The sequence below is a fragment of the Chiloscyllium punctatum genome, chromosome 13 (assembly GCF_047496795.1).
Source record: "Chiloscyllium punctatum isolate Juve2018m chromosome 13, sChiPun1.3, whole genome shotgun sequence".
Lineage (NCBI taxonomy): Eukaryota > Metazoa > Chordata > Chondrichthyes > Orectolobiformes > Hemiscylliidae > Chiloscyllium > Chiloscyllium punctatum.
Genome location: NC_092751.1, coordinates 93,228,430 through 93,252,962, shown reverse-complemented (window position 1 = coordinate 93,252,962; position 24,533 = coordinate 93,228,430). Strand labels below are relative to the sequence as shown.

Here is a 24,533-nt window from a genome sequence, read left to right as displayed (position 1 = left end):
AGCTTTAACATTGGCAAAGGTATCTGAGCACCATTGATGAATTGGAATTCTAAGCATCCAAGTAACACTTCTTTAGAAGTCTATCCACAGACAAAACTGATTGTTTCATCCACGTTTCCTGTTTGGCTCTACATGATTTGTTGTTCTAAAAACTGCCTCTGGATGGTTTTAATTTTATTGTATTTTTGAGCATTGACTATTTCGTTGTGTATTTAAACTTCTTGAGTTCCTATATAATTTGTGAATAGGTCTGACAAGGACTTTAACCTGTGTAAATAGCAGTCTTCTCCTTCACAAGTTTTTCATTTCATGAGGAGTAGGATAACATTAACATCTCTCATAATCTCCAGTGAACAGTATAACCATTTAAGATTGTCAACTTTAACTAGGCTAACCCTTAAGCAGCATGTAAATCATCACATATTTAATTTCAAAAGTATTACTAGGGAGAAGCAGTGGTATGGTAGATGGCAAAATATTGAACTTAACTTAAAAAGTTAGTGACTGTATAGTTTGGCATAAAAACCTGTCTCATTCAGCAATGTCCTTTAGGGAAGGATTACATTTGGTCTGGCACATATGTGACTCTAGAACCATAACATTATGGTTGATTTTCAACCATCCTCTGAAATGGCCTAGTAAACCACTGAACTGTATCAAACAACAAAGAGTTACCAAAAAGGAATGAAACCAGACAGATCAACTAGCATGGACTGAGACACCAGGAATGACACATTAAGTCCTGTTGACCCTGTAAAATTCACCTTTAAAACACCTGAGGGCTGGTGCCATAATTAGAAGAGCTGTCTCAGGGACTAGTCAGGCAACAGCGTAATACTCAAGGAATCATATCTTACACATAGTGTCTCAGGCAACTCAATTACCATCCTGTCCCACAGAAGGACAGATCCAGCAGAGGTGGCAGCACAGTGGTCTCTCGTCTGGAAGGATTTGTCCTGAGCATCTTCAACATTGACACTTAACCCCATGTTTCATGGTATCTGGTCAAAAATGGACAAGGAAACTTGCTGGTTACCACATACCCGCACCACCACCTTTCAGGCCATGAATGAATTTGTTTTTTTGTCACATACTCTTATGAGTACCATGAAAAATTTACAGTTGCCACTTACAGCGACATCTTAGGTTCAAAGGTACCTGGGTACAGATACAAATGCAAATCAAGTTGTTAGAAAACAAATATAATTGAAAAATGAAGGAATAAATAGTCCCTCATTATTGGTCATAGGAATCAGCTAGAAAAATAAACAAGTAAAACATTCAGATTATCAGTCTTTCTGACCCCATCCATGCCAGCATCGAGCCACAGGGAGACCTCTACCACCTTACCGCCGGCGCCAGACCACTAACCTGGAGTCATTCTACTTTAGGCGCCATCTCTTCACTGCTGGCCCCATTTTGCTGATGCAGCTGAGCCCACACTCGCCTGCAACCAAGAATCTCTGACCCTGCTGCCAGGTCAGGCTCTGCTGGGCCACCATTCCAGCGTTGGCTGCAGATGGCTCCTTGCTGGCTTCATTCACCATTTGAAGATTCCGCTGCCATTGTCCCCGATCGCTGGAGGAGTTTTGCTGCCACCGTCCTCGAACGCCATGAGAATGACCTCATTGCAGCAGACACTGACCCCAAATGCTGGCGAATGACCTTGCTGCTGCAGCCACAGACCCCAAACACCAGGATTTTTGCCAGAGAACGTCCTCCCTGCTGCTATTCCTATTGCTGGTGAGAAGTCTTGTCCGCCATTATGCATGTAGCCCACTTTCCTGCCAGGCTGGTGCTACTGACCAACCTGCCAGAGAAAACAAAAATAATTGAAAATAAAGCAAAAGGAAAGAGCAGAAGCAGAAGTAAAACAAAGAAGGAAAGGAGATGGGTTCCTGGTATGAGCCTGCACACAGCCCCGGTACTCCACTGCCATCTTACACTATGTTCCTCCACTTGGTACCTGACTTGAAGGAAACACTGAGGGTAGAAGGATGAGGAATGTACTGTGGGTGAGGGACTTTAATGTCTATCATAGCGCCAATACTGACCAAGCTGGTCAAGTCCTAACAGACATAGCTCTGCAATATGAGGTTAAGTAACCAACAAGAGGTAGAAACATACTTGACTTCTTCCTCACCAATCTGCATAATTATAAGCATGTCTCCATGGTATTGATAAGAATGACAACCACACAAAAACATGAAGAATACCTGCATTGTGTTCTATGATACTAGCACCATGCTAAATGGAGTAGCTTTTGAATAGATCTAACTGTTCAAGACTGTGCACCTTTTGAGACACTGAAGGCCATCAACAGCAGACGAATTGTACTTGTTCTGCGATCTCATTGCCTGGCATATCCCTCACTTTATCATTACCATCAAGTCAGCTCTGGCTCAATGAAGAGTGCAGGAGGGCATGCCAGGCACTACACCAGGAGGTTAAATATAAGGTTCTGGATTAGTGGTGCTGGAAGAGCACAGCAGTTCAGGCAGCATCCAAGTAGCTTCGAAATCAACGTTTCGGGCAAAAGCCCTTCATCAGGAAGAATGAAGGGCTTTTGCCCGAAACGTTGATTTCGAAGCTACTTGGATGCTGCCTGAACTGCTGTGCTCTTCCAGCACCACTAATCCAGAATCTGATTTCCAGCATCTGCAGTCATTGTTTTTACCTCGTTTCTTTAAACATAAGGTGTCAACTTAGTGAAGCCACAATATAGGACGACTTACATGCCAAACAGCAACAAGCGATGGACAGGCTAGGAGATTCCACATCAGTGGATCAAATCCACACTGTGCAGTCATGCCACATCCAATCATTAATACTGCAACTAATTAAACAACTCTTTTGGAGGAGGAGCTCCATCCTCCATAATGAGGAAGCCAATATTTCAGTGCAAGAGAAAAGGCTGAAACATTTGCACTAATCTTCAGCCAGCAGTGCTGAGCGAGTGATCTCCCTCTGCATCCTCCAAAGGATTCCATCACAGATGCCAGCCTTCAGCCTTGTGATATCAAGTTCATAAGATATAGGAGCAGAATTAGACCATTCAGCCCACTGAGTCTGCTCTGCCATTCAATCATGGCTGATATGCTCCTCAGCCCCATTTTCCTGTCTTCTCTCCATATCCCTTCAACCCATTACCAAGTAAAAATCTGTCTAATTCCTCCTTAATTTTATCACTGTCATATCAAGAAATGGCTGAAGGCCTTTTCAGTACCTAGTGCCATGGTCCTTTACACCATTTCAGCAATCATACTGAAGGTTTGGGTTCTGGAACTTGCTGTGCAGCTTGTCAAACTGTTCTAGTACACCTTCACATTTACTGGATAATGTGGAAAACTGCCCAAGTGCACCCAATAAACAAAAAGCAGGACAAACTTAATCCAAGCTAATTACAGCCCCTTCAGTATAGTTCTGAAGGGGTCTTTAACAGTCCTATGAAGCAAAACTGCTGAGCAATAATCAGCACTGCCAGCTGAAGATTATTGCAAATGTTTCAGCCTGTTGCATTGAAGTGTTGGCTTCCCCATTATGGAGGATGGAGCTCCTCCTCAGATGAGTTGTTTTAGTGGTCGCAGTATTCCAACTTGGATGTGGCATGACTACAGAGTGTGGATTTGATCCATTGATGTGGAATCTCCGAGTCTATCCATCACTCGTTTGTGTTTGATTCAAACATGAACAAAAGAGCTGAACTCCTGAGAGGAGGTGAGAGTGACTGACCTTGACATCAATGCAGCATTTGACTGAGTGTGGCATCAAGAAGCTCCAACAAAGCTAGAGTCAGTGGGATTCAAGGGGGAATCTCTCTGCTGGTTGGAGTCATACTTAGCACGAAGGAAGGTGATCGTGATTGTTGATAGTCTGTCACATTAGCTCCAGGACTTCGGTGCAGGAGTACCAAATGACCAAGTATTTTCAACTGCTTCATCAGTAATTTTTGTTATTATCAAAAGCTCAGAAGTGGGCATGCTGCCTGATTGCTCAATGTTCAACATAATTCGTGATGACTCGGGCACTGAAGCAATCCATGTCCAAATGTAGCAAGATGTGGATGATAATCAGCTCTGGGCTGACAAGTGGCAAACAATATTTGAATCACAAAGTACCAGGCAATAAGCATCTCCAACAAGAATGAATCTAAACTTTGCCTCTTGACAGTGAGGCAATAACCATTACTGAATTCCCCACCATCAACGTCCTGGAGTTTGCTGTTAGCCAGAAACTGAACTAGACTTGATTATCAGTTAACCTTTGGACAACAACGTTGTTCATGTAGTTGGATGTGTCATTTTATACTTAATGAAATTCCGTTTAAAATTATATCAATTTCAGCTGTCCAGAAATCAAGGCAGAAATGTTCCTTTTAAATTAGTATCAGGCTAATAATAAGCTCACAACATATTCCTTGGAATATGATATTAAAGTTCTATCTCACTCACCAACCAATTTGCCATTTGGTCAATTTAAAGCTCAGTAACATTGCAAAGTGTGTTAAAGCAAATGATGTATTTTCCAAGTCATTTTTAAATCACGTTGAAAAATATAGCAAAGCTGAAAACAAAAAATGCTGGCAATCACAGTGGACCAGGCAGCATCCCTGAAAATAAAATAAACTAACATTTCGAATCATCAGAGCTGATAAAGAGTCATCTAGACTGGAAATGTTAGCTTGCCTTCTCTCCATCGATGCTGCCTGACCCGCTGTGATCTCCAGGATTTTTGTTTTCAGTTCAAATTCCAGCATCTTCAGTAATTTGCTCCTACATTGAAAAATAAAGCAGTTAGTTTCAAAGCAGCAAGCTGCCACAAGCAGTGGTGAGATAAACAATTAGATCATCTGTTTTAATAAGTTGGTTGATCGATATATGTTAGTCAGGACACGGGCAATGCTGATTACTGCCAGGGATATCTTCTATTTACCGGAGAAGCATGTGAGCCCGTTCAACATCTCACTTCAGAGATGGCATCTCTGACAGTGAGGCCCAGCCTCGGAATCAGTGGTTGTTGGGATAGACAGGAATATGAAATTGAAACACAGACATTTTAGCAATGATCTTATTGAATGGTGGCACAGGCTTAAAAGGCTGAATGGTCTATGTATACTCCTATTTCATATCTTTTTCTCCATTTCTTTTGCATCCCCTGGCTTCTCTTTGCACATCTTTGGCATGCAATTTGAACCTATAACATTCTGCTTCAGTAATGTTTCTATATTTACGTGACCCATGAAAAGCAAAATGACTAATTTTAAATGAATGCTTCTAAGGAAATATACTATATTAGTCCGTGTTAATGAACCATGTACTACCGTGCAAAACAATTAAAAGTCCACTTTATAATCGTTAGTTCTCAAAAAGTTATTCGGTTACATACTATTATGAATAAATTACTTACTACATGATTCATTTGGAGCAATTTCATTAGATGGTTGATAATTGTATTTGACTAAACTATTAATTTGTAAAAGGTCTAGTTTCACAATTGTTGAATTTATGTTGTGTTTATCTGCTTAAAATTTTAGGCTGAGCAATTAATGGAGCAAGCTAGCTGTTGGGAAAAAGAGCAAGAGCAGTATGCTGAAATGCAGGCCAATAAGCATTCAGTTGCTAGTCCAGCATGTAAAAATAGATTAATGCAATCTGAATGTCTACCTGCCAATAGCGAATCAACAGTGGAAAATGCATATGAAATGAGTGAAGAAGAGAATGAAGAGGAGAATGACGATACACAGCCAACCTTATCTCCAGGCACGGCAAAGTCACTGTTAAGAGGGTCTAAGAGGAAGGTAAGTTAAAATGGCGAAGTTAATTTTCCATTAATCTAAATTTGATGGATGTTGTTGCACTTGCCTAAATGTTGATTTTAAGATTGAAAGCTGATCAAGCAAAATGGTGTCAAATATTGTTTTAGGAGTCTCAATCCAAAAAAAAACACATGGATCTTTTGGGATTTTTATGCCATGAGTCGGAAGCTTGTGTATTTGAACATATAGATTGGCAGATATTCCAGTGGTTGCATCAGAGGTGTCATTCTTTTAGGTGAGAGGTTAAACTAAAACCTATTCAGCTACACATCATAAATTGCACAACACTAATCTCAGAGCAATATTCTTCACTTCGCTAGTAGTGCCAAAAATGTATTAATTGAAAGCTTATCTTTCTGTTGTCTATGGAAACTTACTGGCTGCCAAAAAGCAGCTGTATTCACTGATTAAAACAAAATCACTGCACTTCGAAGTAATTATTTATATGTGAAACACTTGGAGATATTTTGGGAGTCACATTCAGGTTTCAAAAGATTGGAATGTTATTTCTAGCTATATTGAAACACCTTGGATTCACATGGACTCCGTCCTGCTTTCAGAAGTTAATTTTAATATGTCTTACTCAGGCATGTTTGTTTAGAATTGAAAGACATTTACTCTTCTTCCAGAAAATATAATTTTTATTAACTCTCTCAAGTATTGAGTAATATTAATGGAGCAGTTTATCACATGGTGAAAATATAAAGAAAAAACTCAGGAATTGACAGTACTGTGCTAATGTTGACTGAATAATGTGCAGATTGTATTGTTACTATAGTAATAACTTGTATAGTACCTTTAACTTAACATACTTCACAGAAGTTTGAAAGAAAATTTGGTTCAAATAAATCTAGACACCCATGCACACAATGCTTTGCATAGTCACAAGAAACTACAAAATATAACTTTTCTCCATTCTTTGTTTGAATGTTTTTTTACGCGTTTCACTATTTAAATGAAATTTTCTTTGAATTTTGTCCATCAAAAGAATTGGCACATTGACTTCAAGAATTCCAGAAGCAATACAATACTGCCCTCTGGTGTATTTTACTCCTGTTAATCTGAGTATAGTTTACAACAATTAGGACCTGGGCATTGCACTTTTTTTGTTAAGGAAGGTAATTTTTGTTAACAAAATCTCAGAAGTTGCACTTCAGAAACTCACCTTTCTAAAAATTGGTGTATGGATTTTAATTTCAGAAAACATGGAATTCTTGTGATTAGCAGGTGGGCACAAAATTATTTTCAAGAAAAAAAATCCATACCTCATGAATGCTGATCCAATAATCCACAAGCATTTGAGGGAGTTCAAGATTTTTTTATGTGAAAAAATGTTTGACTGACTGAATGTATTCTAAATCACGTAACCTTAATTTTAAGATTTACGCTTTCCCATTCTAAATTCCTAGTCTAGTGGAAATCATTTATGTTGACCTATACAATCAAATGCTTTAATTTTTCTTCATTCATTTGTGGGATGTGGGCGTAACTGTCTGGGCCAGTATTTATTGCCCATTCCTAGTTGCCCTTGAGAAGTTGTTGGTGAGCTGCCACCTTGACCTGATGCAGTCTGTGTGCTGTTAGTGTACCCACATTGTGCATGGGGAGGAAATTCCAGGATTTTGACCCAGCAATAATGAAGGGATGGCAATATATTTCCAAATGTCTTGGAGGGAAATTTGCGGGTGGTGTCGTTTCAGTGTATCTGCTGCTCTTGTTCTTCTGGATGGAAATGGTCATGGGCTTCGAAGGTGCTGCCTAAGGATCTTTGGTGATAATGATAAGGATTTTTAGGGATAATGATAAGGATCTTTGGAGATAATTGTCTTAACACTTTGATTAAGTCATTTCTCAATCACACTCAAGAAAATACAATCTGAGTTCATACAAGTAGTATTTGCAATTTAACCCTCTAATCCCTTGTACCACTGTGATAAATCTGCACTGTGTATATATATTATTTTTTGAAGTGTAATGCCAAAATCTTAAATTGGTTTCTCTACATGCCCTGCCACTTACAATGACGTATACTCGAGTATACCCAGTCTGCTACCCTTCAAGCATTGTGCCCTTTCTTTGTTACACACTGCCCTTGCTAAATCTTAAATTAGAATCTTAAATTAGAATGGAAGAAGTCTTACCAAGGTCTTAAAGCACAACTTATTCCTCTTTATATACCAGGAATATTGATGTGGTGTGCATGAATTTCCAAAAGGCATTGAATGCAGTGTCTCACAATAGCCTCGAGATAAAAATCATAGTTCGTGGAATAAAAGAACTGCAGCAATGTGGCTACAAAATTGGCTGAGGGATAGGAAACAAAGACTAATGAATAACGGGTATTTTTCAGGCTGATGGAAGATTTTTAACAGAGTTGCTCAAGAACAGATCTGGGGTCTTTATTTTTTATCATTTTTAAATGATCTGGATCTTGAAATACAAAGGGCTTCAAAGTTTGTGGACAATACAAAATCTGGGGCCATTATAAACAATGAGAAGGACGACGAAGAGCTTCAAAAGGATGTTCACAGAGTGGGCAAATAGGAGGCAGATGAAGCTCAGTGCAAAGAAGTGAAGATATACATTTTGGTAAAGAGAAGGTTCACTAGGCTGATACCACATATGGAGAGAATGTCTTTTTGAGAAGAGATTGAGTAGATTGGGCCCGTACTCACTGGAATTTAGAAGAATGAGAGGTGGCCTTGGATTCTTAGGGGATTTGATGGGTTGGATGCAGAAAGGGCCAGAAGGCATAAACTCAGAGGAAGGGGTCATACCTTTAAAACAGAGCCGAGGAGGATTTTTTTCTCAGAGAGGGTAGTGAATCTATGAAATTCCTTACTGCAGAGGGTTGTCAAACTGGGTGGTTAAGTATATTCAGGGCTAAGATATACTGATGTTTAATCAGAAAGGGAAGTAAGAGTTATAGGAAAAGGCAGGAAAGTGGAGATGAGGATAATCAGATCAGCCATGATCTCATTGACCGGCAGAGCAGACTTCATGGACTGAATGGTCTGCTTCTGCTCCTTTATCATAAAATCTTATGGTACAAATAGCAAGGGCAGTGTGTAACAAAGAAAGGGCACAATGCTTGAAGGGGAGCAGATTAGGTATACTCGAGTATATGTCATTGTAAGTGGCAGGGCATGTAGAGAAACCAATTAAGAAAGCAGTCAGTATTCTTGGCTTCACAAATAGAGACATAGAGTTCAAGTAGAGGGAGGTTATGTTGAACCTTTATAAAGCACAAGTTAAATCTCGGCTTTTGGGCGCCATACTTTAGGAAAGAAGCGAATGGATTGGAGAGAGTACAAAAGGCAAAACAGTGAGAATTGTTCCATGGATGAGAAACTTAAGCTATAATATTAAACTGAATAAATTGGGTTTGGTTTCTTTGGAAAGGGGAAGCCTAATAGAAGTATTCAAAATTGTGAGGGGTCTGGATGGAATAGATAAGGGAAAAACAGTTCCTGCTCATAAGAAAATCAAGAACAAAAGGGTGTTGTTTAAAGTGTTTTTGCAAAGGAACAAATGAGAGGTGAGAAAACACATTTTCACACAGCAAGTAGTTAGGATCTCGAATACACTCACTGGAAATGCAGTGGAGGCAGGGTTATTCAAGACATACAAAAAGTCATTAGATCATTATTTTTATTTAAATAATATGCAGGGTTATGGCAAAAAGCCAAGGGATTGACACTAAGTCAAAATGCTTAGACACCTGATGCGGGCACAATGGACAGAATCACCTCCTGCGCTGTAATAATGCTGTGATTCTGCGATTGTTTTATAACCCCCCACCCCTAATTTAGCTAACTTTTACAGATGTATCTGTATGGCCAACTAATTCCCATATTCCTCCATTGTTTACAAAATACTACATTCCATCTGTCTTAGATCCAAAGGAGATGACATTGCACTTTTCCACTTGAAACTCCATTTTTCACAGCTTTTCCCACTCACTTAATTTGTCTTTGCCGACCAATTTAGTCAGGAATACACATATCATGTTATAATGATGGATAGGAGCTAAAATAGCTCCAGGCTTGCTGTCAGCAGGAACAAGTACATTTTAAACTCTTTTAAACATTACTGAGCGATGCAAAATCTGTCTAGGTTAAATTCCCAGCCATTAAGGTTTTCTGTGTTTGCTTACCATGTTTTCTATATGAAAATGCTACAAATTAAATTATTTTGATATTTAATTTTACTTTTTCAGAGGCCACTCATGCACAGAAAGAAGAGGGGCCGCAAACGTCGGAGGCATAACAGCAGTGTTACCACTGAGACTATTTCTGAAACAACTGAGGTACTGCATGAAGCCTTTGAGAACTCTGACAATGAGAGTCAAATGCCTTGTTTGGAACCTACTTGTGAAGAGGAGGAGAATGACGAAAATGATGAAGAAGTAAAGAATTATTTCAGGCATCGCTGTGCTACCTTAGACTTAAAAAAGAAGGATCAATCAGATGAGAGAGACGAACTCTGCAAAAGTGCAGATGAAACTCGTGAGAAAGAACAACATACAGGTACAAAACTATCATGACTAAATATTAACATAATTCTCCATGATTGGAATATTAATAAAGACTTTAGATTAATCAAAAAATTTGAAAGCTTTGCAGGAGCTTGTGGCATTGTAGGACAGGGCTGGGAAGGTCAGATAATGTCTGACGTCTGGGACTTAAATGAGGAGGAAGGTGAAAGAAGAGATGTCCATTATTAATACATTGTTTAAAGCAAACCTTCGCAAAACATTCTAACTTTCAATTATGTTTTTGAACTGTATAGAAACCTATTATTTTGAGTCTCATTGTTTAGCCAATGTCAGCAAGCAGCTCTCTGTAGAATTCTACATATCATCAGCATCCAATCTCGTCCTGGAAAATTAGGAAATAATCCAGTCAAAATCGATACCAGCTGAATGCAGAGACAATACCTGGGTTAAATTTGATATAATCAAAAACACCCTTTATACTAACTGAAATATACACGCTATGCTATCCTTTACTGTTAATAATCCATTGCTATTTCCATCCACATCTGGACAACAAATATCAGTCAAATATTACTATGAACCCTCTGCAGATAATGCATGTATTTCTTTTTCACATTTTCTGATTGCAGAGGAACCTCGACTATCCAAATATCAATTATCTGAATATTGCATTATCCGAAGGAGATCTCGAGGTCTCGATAGAAATATTACATCAAAGAGCTGTTTCAACCGTGATCGCGTCTTTTGTTTACAATGATTAAAAACAATCTTGGCTCACTGAAATACTGCCGAGAACGGTCCTGGACATTTCAGGCACCGTCTCCAAATGACTGACCTCCCGCCCTCTCTCTCTCTCCCCACACTTTCTCCCTGGAGTTCAACATAGGGGTGAATCCAAACCCCCCCCCACCCATCCACATCCTCAGATATTATCTCTAACATTGTCCTGTACGGGGCATACATGAAACTTGTCAAAAAGTCGCAGTAAGTGTGTGTGTGTGTGTTCGTTTGTTCGTTCAGTTGGAGACTTACCTCACAAAGGCAGCAGCAGTCTTACTGTTGGTGTCCACTCCAGCTGCCGGCAGGGGGGGCGGAGGGGTTATGACGGGGCGGGGGAGCGGATGGGTTCAGATCGGGGGGGGGGAGCAGGGGGCAGGGTTGGGAGAGTGGGTGGGGGCAGACGGGGTTGGGGTTCACATGCTGCTGTCTCGTCTCCTGAAAACAAAGCAGACTCAATAGAAAACTCCCAAGCCCCAGAGGAAAGGCATTGAATTGATTAACCAAATAATCAGTTATCCGAACGAAATAGTGCCCACCCATCTAGTTCGGACAATCGAGGTTCCTCTGTATACGTACGTCGAGTCCTTTTGAAATCTAAAGATCCATCAAACAATAATTTGGAGGAATACGTATGCACCGGATAAAAGCAAAATATTGCAGATGCTGATAATCTGAAATAAAAGCATAAAATGCTGGAGAAACTCAACAGGTCTGGCAGCATCTGTGGATACAGAAATAGAATTAATCTTTCAAGTCAAATGACTTCTTCAAGACCCATTTATTATATCAGACTCAAGTCATATTGGATTCAAAATATTAACTCTTTCTCAACTCTGTTTCTCTCTCCACATATGCTGCCAGACCTGTTGAATTTTTCCAACATTTTCTGTTTTATTTCAAAAACACTTATGCTGTGCCAAAGTGGTCTGCTTGGAACTGAATAAGGGTAAATGTCCCCACAAAATTGAATTTGATGTGCCCAGGCAAAATCCATTAGGAAAATGCACCAATCCACCAACTCATGGAAATTAATAAACCAAAGTGATTCAGGCAGATGGTCCACTGCTCACTATCTTATCTGCCAGAGCAATGTGCCCCAAAGTAACACATTCAACAAAACTTCCCCTGGTCTTCTATAAACCACTATGTAAGGCTTCTGTGCATCTTGACATGCCGAGTGAATACTGTACTAACAATGTATAAGCAAAAATGCAGTATACACTGTACTCATAATGTATAAATGTATGACAGTGCACACTGCTAATAGTTTGAATGTATGACCATGTGCATTGTACTAACATATGTAAATGTATGATAATGTATACTGATTACAATGTAGATATGTATGGAAGTTTGTACTGTGCTAACAATGTATAAATGCATGTATGACTGAATTGTAACTGAGAATGGTTACAATTTGACAAATTTATGGCATTTGTAATGGCTAAAATGATGATCTGGAGAGCAGTGTTAACTGCAAGAAATGCAGCCACATACATTGTTTAAAAATATCCTCAAAACATTCCTTTCTAGCATTGATTTTTCCCTTTTATATACCTCTAGCAGTTTGATGTTGGCATTTTTAGTGCATGATGGAACTGAACAAAGTGCATCCACTGATAGTTTTTTTAAAAATATATGGTCTCCTCACAATCTGAATTTTAAATCTTAGTTTTGCCACTGTGGGAAGATGCGAAGTAGAGGAAAAGCACTTCCCAGTGGAAAAGGAAACATTGAGGGTAAATTTTTGTGAGCCACATTTATTACAAATTTCAGGCCAGTTTAGAGGCATTAGAAACGTTCTGTTTCAAACAGCAATGGTATAATGTGAAAGAAAGTTTCAATGCCAGTCCAGATCCAAATATATACTGTTTGAAATATCTTGTTTTATGACATTATCTGGGCCCTATCCTCAGACACACCAGCTGCATGGATCCCTGGAGTCTTGAGGACTGGAAAGAGAGTAGAAGAATGCATACCTTTGCCAAAAGATTTTTTTTGATAGCTTAAATTCAACAAGGAATATAGAATGATTGAACCACTCACAAGACATGCAATCAAAATGTATCAAAAATAAACTCATGGGTGTTATTTAGTCAGAGAAAACAAAATAATTGTAATTGAGCACATGATTTTGTACATTCTTTACATAAAGAAATTTGTACAATGTCAACTCCTGTTGGATGATATTTTTGGATGATTTTATATTGTACATTAGAGTTTGCATAATTGGCTACTTGTACATCTTAAAAGAGAATCATTATCTTACACATAACAAATCAAACAACTGCTAATTGGTGTTGAATTATTTTTATCTTGTCCTATTTAACAAAATATACTAATTTGCAGCTACATTATTTTGTACAGTGCTGTTAATTATATGTAAGTATTCACCTCAGCAAAATAAGACCTTCAGAAGCTCAGGCAGAATAATTTAATGCAAATGAGTAAAAATATTTTTTCTGTTTTCTTTTCCCCTCCCACCATTTATCATGAAGATTTTAATCTGTTGGTGAGGTTTCTCATACCTCACTCAAATACCTGTCAACGGACTAACTACCCATTATGGAGGGAATCACAACAAACCATAGTTTGTCTTAACCCACATCCAGTCACGTGTAGCAGCAGTAATTAGTGACAAGAACAGTTTTTTTTTCCCTTTACTGAGTCGGGGATGCTGAGCAGAGCATTTGTTTTACCATGGTGTGTCCATAAAACATAATTAATAACTAAAATGTACAGATTTCAAGAGGATTAAATGGGAGATTGCTTTAATTATTTCACTCCACCTTTAATTAATGCAACATTTAACTACAGGAGAAGCATCATGAATTCATTGTGATGTTTGTTAAATGTTTATTCTATTAAATTAAATCATCTGTCCAATTTTATGTAAATTGCATATAAAGGTTTATTCCTAACTGAATCATAAAACCTCAGAGTTATGGTTTACTTTTATCTGAGCATGTCTTTGATATTTCTACAAATAGTTATTTATTTTAACTTATAACTTTAGAATGAACTGTAGATATTTTAAGCTCCAATGTTGTTCAAGTGGGTAGCAGTAAACACTTAAAGCAAGTTTCTTTTTTTCTTGCCCAGATAAAGCAAATACTGATACTTCTTCAAAAGAGAACACTGAGGAAAACTCTGTTGATTGTGAGCCTATAGCAAGAGTTGTGAAACGCAAAAAAGGTTGGCCTAAAGGAGTGAAGCGTGGTCCAGCTAAATGGAGACGCAAAGCCGAAAATAAAACTGGTTTTAAACTCAACTTGTACACGCCACCAGAGACTCCCCTGGAGCCTGACCAGCCAGTCATAACAGAGGAGAGGCAAGTTGTGACTGATCCGCGAGTTGCAACTGATCAGCAAGTTGTAATTGAAAAGCACAATGATGTAGCTCCTGCAATAACAGAGGAGGATGAAGTTGAAAATGAGGAAAAGCCGGAATCCACAGGTAAATCTCTCTCTATATCTAAAGAGGAGAAAGAATCTGTGGAGGAGGCATCTGAGAAGGAGCATGATCATGTCAGTGATGTCCCTGGGGATGAAACTGGTAATCATGAACATGAGGAAGAAGAGGATGAAGAGGAAGTGAATCAAAATGAGGATCATGATGCAGATGATGAAGATGACAGTCACATGGAGTGTATTGAAGTACAAAAAGAAACTCCAGAGGAAATATTTAAGGAAGAATCCCTAAGCCAAGAGCCATTCTTAGAGTTAAATGTTCCAAGCAATAACACTGAGCAAAAAGATGAGATGGATCACATTGATGACCCTGTGCCTGACTCTGATGAAGATCAGAACAATGATAATGAAAGGAATTCAGATCATATGCCAGATTCAGATGATGATCGCACCAATAACCAAGATCATACAGACAATGGCAAGCAGAGCCCAGAATTTAGAGAGGAAAATTTAACTGTAGAACCTGACACTGAAACCGTGCAAGCTGTTCAGTCACTAACACAAGAAAATGGTGATCAAGAAAATAGTGAGCAAGTGAGTACATACCAAGACTGTGCAGAAACTATGGAGGCCTGTAGGAATCTGCAAAGTTATGCTCATACAGAACAGAGCCCACAAATGAATGACTGCCATCAGTCAGATCATAGCAGTCCCCTTTCATCTGTTCACTCTCATCCTAGCCAATCAGTTCGATCGGTAAACAGCCCCAGTGTACCTCCCATTGAGAACAATTATACTCAGATCAGCCCCGATCAGAGTGGTATTTCTGCTCCATCGTTACAGAATGTGGAGACCAGTCCAATGATGGATGTTCCTTCAGTTTCTGACCATTCACAACAGGTTGTGGACAGTGGCTTCAGTGACCTAGGCAGCATTGAGAGTACAACTGAAAACTATGAGAACCCAAGCAGCTATGATTCAACTATGGGAAACAGCATTTGTGGCAACAACTCAACACAGAATAGTTGCTCTTACAATAACATCTCTTCCAGTAGCCTTACTCAGAGTAGTTGTGCAATGACTCAGCAGATGACTAACATTAATGGTAGTTGTAGTATGATGCAGCAAAATAGTATCAACTCTCCACCAAACTGCAGTGTTAAATCTCCCCAGAATTGTATAATTGAAAGAACTCCTAGCAACAATCAACAACAACTGTCACAGTGCAGCATGACCACCAGTTTCACACCAGCAATACAAATGACAGACATTCCAGAAACTGGAAACTCAACCATCAGCATCTACGAAAGGATGGGCCAGGGTGATTTTGGAACTGGGGGTTATCCACAGCCATCTGCCAATTTCAGCCTGGCCAAATTACAACAGCTAACTAACACAATCATGGATCATCCATTGCCTTATAACCATTCTGCTGCTGTTACTTCCTATGCAACTAGTGTCTCCCTGACCACCCCACATACGGGCCTTGTACAACTTCCACAGTCGCCTCATTCCATATCTGGGGGAGTGCAAGCACAACCTACAATGACTCCCCCACCTAATCTTACCCCTCCACCAATGAATCTGGCTTCACCACTTCTACAGCACAATATGGCAGCCCCAAATATTGGAATCCCTCATACCCAAAGATTACCAACGCAAATGGCAGCCAAAGGCCACGTTGCCATACGTTCCAAGTCTGTGTCCATACCACCTGTTGCTGCACACCAGCAACAAATCTATAGCCGTGCCTCACCATCTGTGGCCATGCAGCCCACACCTCGACCTCTGACCATGCAACGAGGCATGAACATGGGCCTAATGCCAGCACCAACTTATAATGTCAACTCTATGAACATGAATATGAATACGTTGAATGCTATGAATGGGTACAGGATGACTCAGTCCATGATGAACAGTGGTTACCATGGAAATCCTGCTTACATGAATCAAACTGCCCAGTACCCCATGCAAATGCAAATGAGCATGATGGGAAGTCAGCCATATACCCAGCAACCAATGCAAAGTAGTCCACATGGTAATATGATGTACACGCCACCAGCCCACTACAGTCACATGAATACTGGCATGTCCAAACAGCCTTTGAATGGCTCCTATATGAGGAGGTAGATTTTGCCAAGTATCTAAGGTACTAAAAGAAAACCTGCATACCTAGAATCAAATCCAACTTATAAAGAATAGGTTGTAGGGTTATCTACTTTGAAGACTGGCTATTTGGCTGAGCTGTCATGATAAAATAATACTGAAGAAAAGTGGCACTTTGCATTCAATCTGTTGACAGAAGGAAGCCTTATTTATTTTGTTTTAAGTCGAGTTGGGTAAGGATTGTTTTCATCTTTGTACATTCGTATTTTTCCTTTCTGAGTTTGGCTTGGAGAGAGCACATCTTCGAAAGAAGTATGGAAACTGAGGTAGTACAGCCATGCAATAGAAACTTTATATGTGCCTATTTGCCCTTGGAAAGGATTTTGCAAGTTAGAAAATAGTGAAGATAAAAGTCCAAATGGCAGACAGCTAAATCACACCGGGGGCTGGAGCTGGGGATTCTTTTATTCCTTGGACTTCTGTTGTTATACAATACATGTATATTTGATTTTGTGAAGCTGATGCCTAATTCAGCATGCAGCAGAACATCATTGGAGAATTTGTTTGTGACAGTGTGCCCTTTAGTAAAACAAATATGTGTTGTGTTTAACAGCAAACCATTTGTTATGTTTTGCCTTTATTAGGTTTTACTAGCTTCAAAGTAAAATGAAAACTATATTTTTGTTAATTCTGAGACTGTAAAAAAAAATGTAAAAGCGAGACCTTGATTTCATTTGGCAGTTTTGAAAGGGTTACTTGCAAAAATGTTTAGTGTATAATTGAAATGTTTCTTTTTGTAACTAATTTCTTTCCTTTGGTGAGGCAGCTTTCTGTTTTATAAATGCAAAGTACTCTGTTGGACAAATGAAGACACATTCTGTTAACAGCGTATCTGAATATTTGTACCTGTGGGTTTCATATAAAGCGTAGCTTTTTTTTCCTGAATATATCAGTCAGCCACAAAAATGCTGTCTACGAGTAACTGTTCAGTTCTGTTGGCCCAATGATAACACCTTTAACTACTCATTGGCATTCCATCAGTAGATTTTTCTATCTTTAGAGAATATTGAAGTTATATTTTAAAAAAAATTAGAACTGTAGTGTGTGAATAGACCAACATAAGCTTAAAAACGCATGTAAAAAGTATTTGTGTCTGTTTATATTGCTTACTTTTTGTAGCCTTTGTACTTGTACATGGTGACTGTAAGGACTGAGAGGAAAAAGCTGGATACATGTATAAAATAGGACACAGACAAGTGAGAGAAACACTTGTATTTATCAGTTATCCTTCTGGCCAGTCACTTCAAAGGACGCTGTACATTTTAACATGGAATAAATTATGTTGAGCCATTTCCAGATTTTGTGTGCTTTTATATTTCAGAGAGCTTCTGTTAACTTCATGTTTTAATTCTTATTGATTGGTATTATTAGTTGAGGAACTAGTACTCAAGTGCCTAAAATGATTAGTGTAAGTTCAATCATGTTGCTTGTTTATGAACTCCCTGTCAATCAGAATTTCACTTCATGGAAGACACCTCATTGGGTGAAGACATTGACGTAGTAGAGCTATCACTGGACTAGTGATCCAGGCAACTGTTCTGGCTTCAAATCCCACCACAGCATCAGAACACAGAACAGTACAACATAGGAATGGGCCCTTCGGCCCACAATGTTGTTATAAACATGACGTCAAATTAAACTAATCTCTTCTGCCCACCCTTGGTTCGCATCCCTCCATTCTTTGCAGATTCATGTTTACTTCAATTACTAAAAGTTGGAATATAAAGCTAGTCTCAGTAACAATGATTGTGACAGCTGTTATTATTGTCATTAAAAACCCATCTGGTTCTTTAGTATCCTTTAGGGAAGAAAGTCCCTATCCAGTCTGGCCTACATGTGACTTAAATACCCTCTGAAATGTCCTTGCAAGCCACTACTTGGAGATGGGCTTAAAAATGTGTTGCTGGAAAAGCGCAGCAGGTCAGGCAGCATCCAAGGAGAAGGAGAATCGACGTTTCGGGCATAAGCCGTTGAATGCTGGCTTTGACAGACATGCATCACTTAACAGAATAAAAGGGAAAATGCACCTCATGGAGGACATCTGAAAACATTTTACTTGGTGAATATTAAGCAGGAGTGAAGGAGGAAAAGGAGAAATAGCTCGCAGAATAATCAAATAAAGATCTTTCATGAGGTATTAAAAGCAGGGAAATGTCTGAATAGGTTTCAAGATTTTTGGAAAATGTTCAAGGGGAAAAGTGGGCAAAATTCTGAGAGCAATAACTGATGATATTGAAATTGGAGTGGTGAGTGTGGAGTAAAATTGTGTGTCAGCAGGGAAGAATGTGAGTGGCAATATCTAAATGGAGGAGCTGAGATCAGATGAGGGGATTATAAAGCAAAATCAAGAATCTTGAAATCAATTCTTTGGCATATTAAAACAGCAGAAAGTTGCCTTTTTCCTGGTAGCTCATGATGTAGAATATACCCTTTTCCATTGCAAACCAATATTTTCTCCGATTTACATGGGACATACTTTTAATTTAAATTGGCAAAGTGCTGGAAACCCAGGAAAGATGTGGACTGAAGAATTCTGAATGACCGGTAATTATGGAAAGTAAAAGTATTATAGAAGGCAAGAGCTGGCTTGAGAACTATGAAAAAGCAGTAGTGTGGGGTATGGGCAAACAGTAAGCTGGCAGTCTTGTTATTTTAAACCCTATTTATGAAACAAAAATTGCCATTTATTTCTTCCTTATGTTGCATTAATGCTAAAGTGGTCAGTGCAATTAAAAGGTCAAAGAAACTTGAAAACAAACTGGGAGGTATGATCTCACGCAAAAAAAAAGACTTTGCTTCAATCACCAATGCAGTCTCTGAGTTGTGGAAAGGGTGGATAATAGGGACAAGTGGGTGTATAACTACAGAGTAATGATGAAATTTTATTTGAAATAGGCAGCAAATAATTCAGTCCCAAAAAACAGCATCTAAACACTTCAATTATGATCTGTATACCTCAGGGTATACTCTTTTAGTTCAATAGTAATGATCCTATCTCTGAGTGTGAGGGTCTTGAGTTAAGTCCCACCTGCTGTAGACATGTGTCATAACATACCTGAACAGGTTGGTTGAACGTATCTAAATCTATCGGGTAACAGTACTTTTATTGAATGCGTATAAGAGAATTCCTGGCTGTACAATGGCTTTGCTTCCAACAATTTGTTCTCCCTGCTGGAATCACTGTGACACTCCTGTTCATGTTCAAATGGTACATTATCAATGGCATTGTATTTGTTTTATTAAAAAAACTTTCATTTGTTAATTACCACTGCTAAAAGGACAAAGATTAATCTCAAGATTTACATCCAAACACATAATTATGACTGACCATCACCTCAATTAACTAATTATGGCTATACATGAACCTGGTAGAAAGTTCTCTTTTTCCTGGTAGCCAATGATGTAAAATATGCCACTTTCCATTGCAACCCAACATTTTTTTCTATTTATAATTGGACATATTTTTAAAATTGCAGATGAATCAAAATTTGTACTGAGTTTTTACCATTGAGAATTACTTCTGTCACAGTTTAAAAGTCTTGTTGAAGTTTACCTGTGAAATAAGTATCATTTATTTACCCTTGTGATTCCCTGCTGCATGTTTCATCAGTGCTGCTGAATGCTTGTTCAGCAACATTATTTTTAGGTATTTGTACAATCCAGAGAAGTAACTAGCAACATGCTAGTTTGGCTAGTTAACAGAATCAAAAACGCCAAGTATCTTTTTGGCATTATTAGTAAGAGGTAAGTCTATTATTCAACTGTTTACTTAGAACCGAAATAAAACTAAGATAAAGCAAAAAAAATTACAGATGCTGGAAGTCTGAAAGAAAAACAGAAACAGCTTGAAAAGCTTCATAGGTTTTTTAGTATCTCAGGAGATAAAGTGAGGACTGCAGATGCTGGAGAGTCAGAGTTGAAAAGTGTGGGGCACTGGAAAAGCACAGCCGGTCTGGCGACATTGAGGAGCAGGAGACTCGACATTTCAGGCAAAGGCCCTTTGTCAGGAATGTGAAGGGGAACAGGGCTGAGAGATAAATAGGAGGCTGGGGCTTGGGGGGGTGTGAGATAGGTGAATGCAGGTGAGGGGTAATTGTGATAGGTCAGTGGAGAGGGTGGAACAGAGAGGTGGGAAGAAAGACAGATAGGTCAAGAGGGCAGTGCTGAGTTGGAGGGTTGGATCTGGGATGAGGGGCAAGGGGAAATTTAGAAATTAAGTGAAGTCGATGTTGATGCTGTGAAGGGTCCCAAGGTTGAAAAGGAGGTGTTCTTCCTCCAGTTGGTGGGTGGCTTGGATTTGGTGGTGGAGGAGGCCCTGAACTTGCATGCCCTTGGGGAGTGGGACAGGGAGTTGTTTAGAGACTCATTGAGATCCTTGTTGAGAGAGTAGGAGAGCTTCTTTAGGTAGGCATCCTTGGAAGAGGCTTAGCAGTAAGGTTCAACTCCCCCTCCCACTTTTCAATTATACAGGCTACCAAAGCAAGTTATAAACTGATGTATTTTATTCACCGAGGGGATCCCAGATCCACTCTTTAAACTGAATGGGTTAAACTTGGTGGATTTGAGCAGCTCTTATTATTTTTATATTCACTTAGATCTCCAGATGTACAACTGAGTTAGACTGGTCTGTCTGTAAAAGTTAATGAACTGATCTCTCCTATGTATTTGTACCAATGACAAAATAATTCTGAAAGAGGTTTTCGCACAAGACTTCAATCAATATTTCACCACGAGCAAGAGGAATTGAGGGTATATGTCTTTCAGATGAACTAGTTGCACAAAAGCCATGTACAGGATTACCAAGTGATGTTTATTCAAAACAAATTTCCCTTCCCTTTTGGGATTGTAAAATACTTAAATTAACAATTGCAAGTTCCTTTAGTTTGCGTATGAAATGAAAAATTGTTACAAGTTTTTTAAACTTCTGTGTCATTTGATTAATCAAAAGCAACTTTAATTCTGTTCAATTATCATATTAGAGCATTAGTAACACTGGCATTGGTTTTCACAGCCAGCACACTTTTTTTTCCCCCAGAGATGTGGTAAGTTGAGAGTGAGTTCACTAAAAGCTATCTATCAAGTGCATTGTACGTCACAATGGCCATCTCCCTGATATTTTTCCCTTTTTTTTAATGCAGGGGCCTGAAGGTCTGCTTATAAGGCCTTTCTGTCCAACATTTGAGGTTTTACAAAAGAGGATGTGATCTAGGAAGATAAGGATTTTTATATGTCCACATTCCATTCTTGCTCAACCAAGAAAGGCTGATAGATCTCAATTAGTATTTTACCCCATCATCCTGAATAATTTGTTTTAGGTACTTTGAAAGTGATTCCCAACAAACATGTACATGCAAACACACCCAATGTTTTGAGGCAAACTTGCCTCCTATTAATGGGAATATGCCCAAGGAATGTAATTATATCAGAGGTGACAGGACTCCATCCCTTTCAGAGATATGCTCCAAATAAGCTGAGGCAGTCAACTTAAACTGCTGTAACGTACTAACAGCTTATGGGCACTTTGATGAAGCTGTATAATAGTTAGCCATGGTTGTGTGCAGGCAATATGCTGGTTGAACACATTGGTTTAGTATAACAAAAGCATATAATGCCATTGTCTCAGCCTGCTTGGTGGTGATGATGAGACTTCAGCCAGTCACAGTCATGAAAGCAGAAATCCTGGGCCTTAGACATTCTCTGAGGCAAATGGGAGATAGTAATGCTCTTAATTTAGAGGAACAACATCAAGTATTCTGTTGGAGCTGGCACTTGCTTAAAGACCAACCAATCATAGGTATGATCTATCTTCTTGTTGATTGATTTGTAAATGTTGGCCTGGCCAGTTTCCCTCCAGAAAGTTAAGCTCCCTTAACACTCTGTACCCACCATTCTACCTGCTGACCAATGTTAGCTCATGATCCTCCATGTTCTTGCTCTGTCTTAGTTCAACTCCTCCAGTTCTCTGAGATGTCTGTGCTACTCCAATTCTTTCATAGTCTTGTTGATCACTTTATTAGACAGCTAGCAATTTACTTTTAAGCCCTTGTAATGAGATAATATTAGAGCTTTAAAATAATTAAAGGAAAGGGGGTGTTTAGGAGAGGGATACATAGAGTTACAAAGCAAAAGGATTTGGCAATATTGAAGGGCAATTGAGTGGAACAGGGAGGGAGAGAGAGAATATACAAGCTTTTTTTAAAAAAAAGGCAACAGCATCAAAGGAGGGGAAATAGTAAAAAGGTGAAATTAATGACTGTTCAAATGTGTGTTAAATTTGGAACAATATAAATGAATTAATGGTACAAATAGAGGTTAATGCATATGACCTATCCATTGCACCAGCATTGTTACAAGGATGTCAAAGTTGGAACTAAATATTCAGAGTATGTGAAGGAAACAGATAATGGAGTGGCTTTGTTAGTACAAGATGGAATAACTCCTGTAGCAAGAAATGAATTTGGATTGAATGAGGTAGAAACCATGTGAATGGAGGTAAGAAATAATAATGGGTAGAATATACTGGTGAGAATAGTCTACAGACTCCCTATAGCATTTGTTCTTTGGGACAGAGAATAAAGTGGGAGATAATGAAGACATTTTTAAAAAGCCAGTATCTTAATCTTGGCTTGAAGATAATGGCCAATATTTAAGATGTTTAATAACTCAAGGGATAAACCAATCATGATTAACCATGAAAGTTAAGGATATTACCAAATTGAATTGAAAGACACACTAGATGGCAAAAATTAGTGGTAAATCCGAGGATAGGGAAAATTTTAATAACCCACAAAAGGTGACCAGAAGTTTAACAAAGAGGGAAGAAATAAGCTGTGAGGGCAAACTGGCAAGTAACATTCCAAACTTCTTTAAATATATAAAAAGGAAGAGATAGACCATAGTGAACATATGTCCCTTGGAGAATGAGGCAACTGGTTTATTAATGGGGAACAAGGAAGTGGTAGGAGAGTTGAATAAATGCTTTGCTTCAGTCTTCACTAATAGCATCCCAAAAACATTACATAATCAAGGAGCTAAAGGTGGGAGGGGAAATAAGTACAATAACTGTCCCTGGAGAAAAAGTACTAGGGAAACTAATAGGGCTAAAGACCAATGAGTCTCCTGGGCTTGTTGGGATGTGTTGAGGACTTTAAAATAACTACAGAGAAAGTAGGTGCACTGGTTGTAATCTTCCAAGAACCCTGGAAAGTCCCAGAAGATTGGAAAACAGCCAATGTAATGTATTTATTTTAGAAAGGAAGGAGATAAAAAGCGGGTAACTATACACCAGTTATCTTCATATCTGGCACTGAGAAATGCTAGAGTCCATTATAAAGCAGGTAATAGAGCATTTTGAAATATATAACACAACTAAGCAGAGTTAGCAAAACTTCATGAAGGGGAAATCATGCATGACACACATTTATGAAAGTTCTTTGAGGAAGTAATAAGCAGGATACATAAAGGAAAGCCTGTAAATGTAATATAATTGGAGTTCCAAAAGGCATTTGACAAGGTATTATATGTCATGCTACTTAATAAGACAAGTCCATGGATTAGGGGATTAGCTAACTAATAGAAAACAGAGAGTTGGGCTAAAGGGGGCATTTTCAGGATGGCAATCTGCAATCTGAGTGTAACAGGAATTATTGGTTGGGTCACACCATTTACAACATATATTCATTACTTGGATAACTGAAGGGAGTGCACTATTGGCAAGTTTATGAATGACACTAAAAATAGGTGGGAGGCAAGGAACAAGGATGACACTCAACCTGTCTATATTCCTCTGTAGACTATGTGAGTGAGCAAAATCTGGCAGATGGAATAATGTAGAAAAATGTGAGCTTAGGCTCTTTGGCAGAAA

General features: G+C 38.8%; 1 protein-coding gene across 3 annotated transcripts in view; it reads left to right on the top strand.

The window, feature by feature from the left end:
* The window catches only part of kat6b (K(lysine) acetyltransferase 6B), a 206,064-nt gene extending 188,103 nt beyond the window's left edge, over positions 1 to 17,961 (top strand). For all 3 annotated transcript variants that reach the window (XM_072583260.1, XM_072583261.1, XM_072583259.1), the window contains exons 15-17: positions 5,534 to 5,797; positions 10,035 to 10,344; positions 14,196 to 17,961. In XM_072583260.1, the coding sequence (XP_072439361.1) occupies positions 5,534 to 5,797; positions 10,035 to 10,344; positions 14,196 to 16,633 (3,012 nt within the window). In that variant the 3' untranslated portion in view covers positions 16,634 to 17,961. The remainder of the gene's footprint in view (positions 1 to 5,533; positions 5,798 to 10,034; positions 10,345 to 14,195) is intronic.
* The last annotated feature ends 6,572 nt before the right edge of the window (positions 17,962 to 24,533 follow it).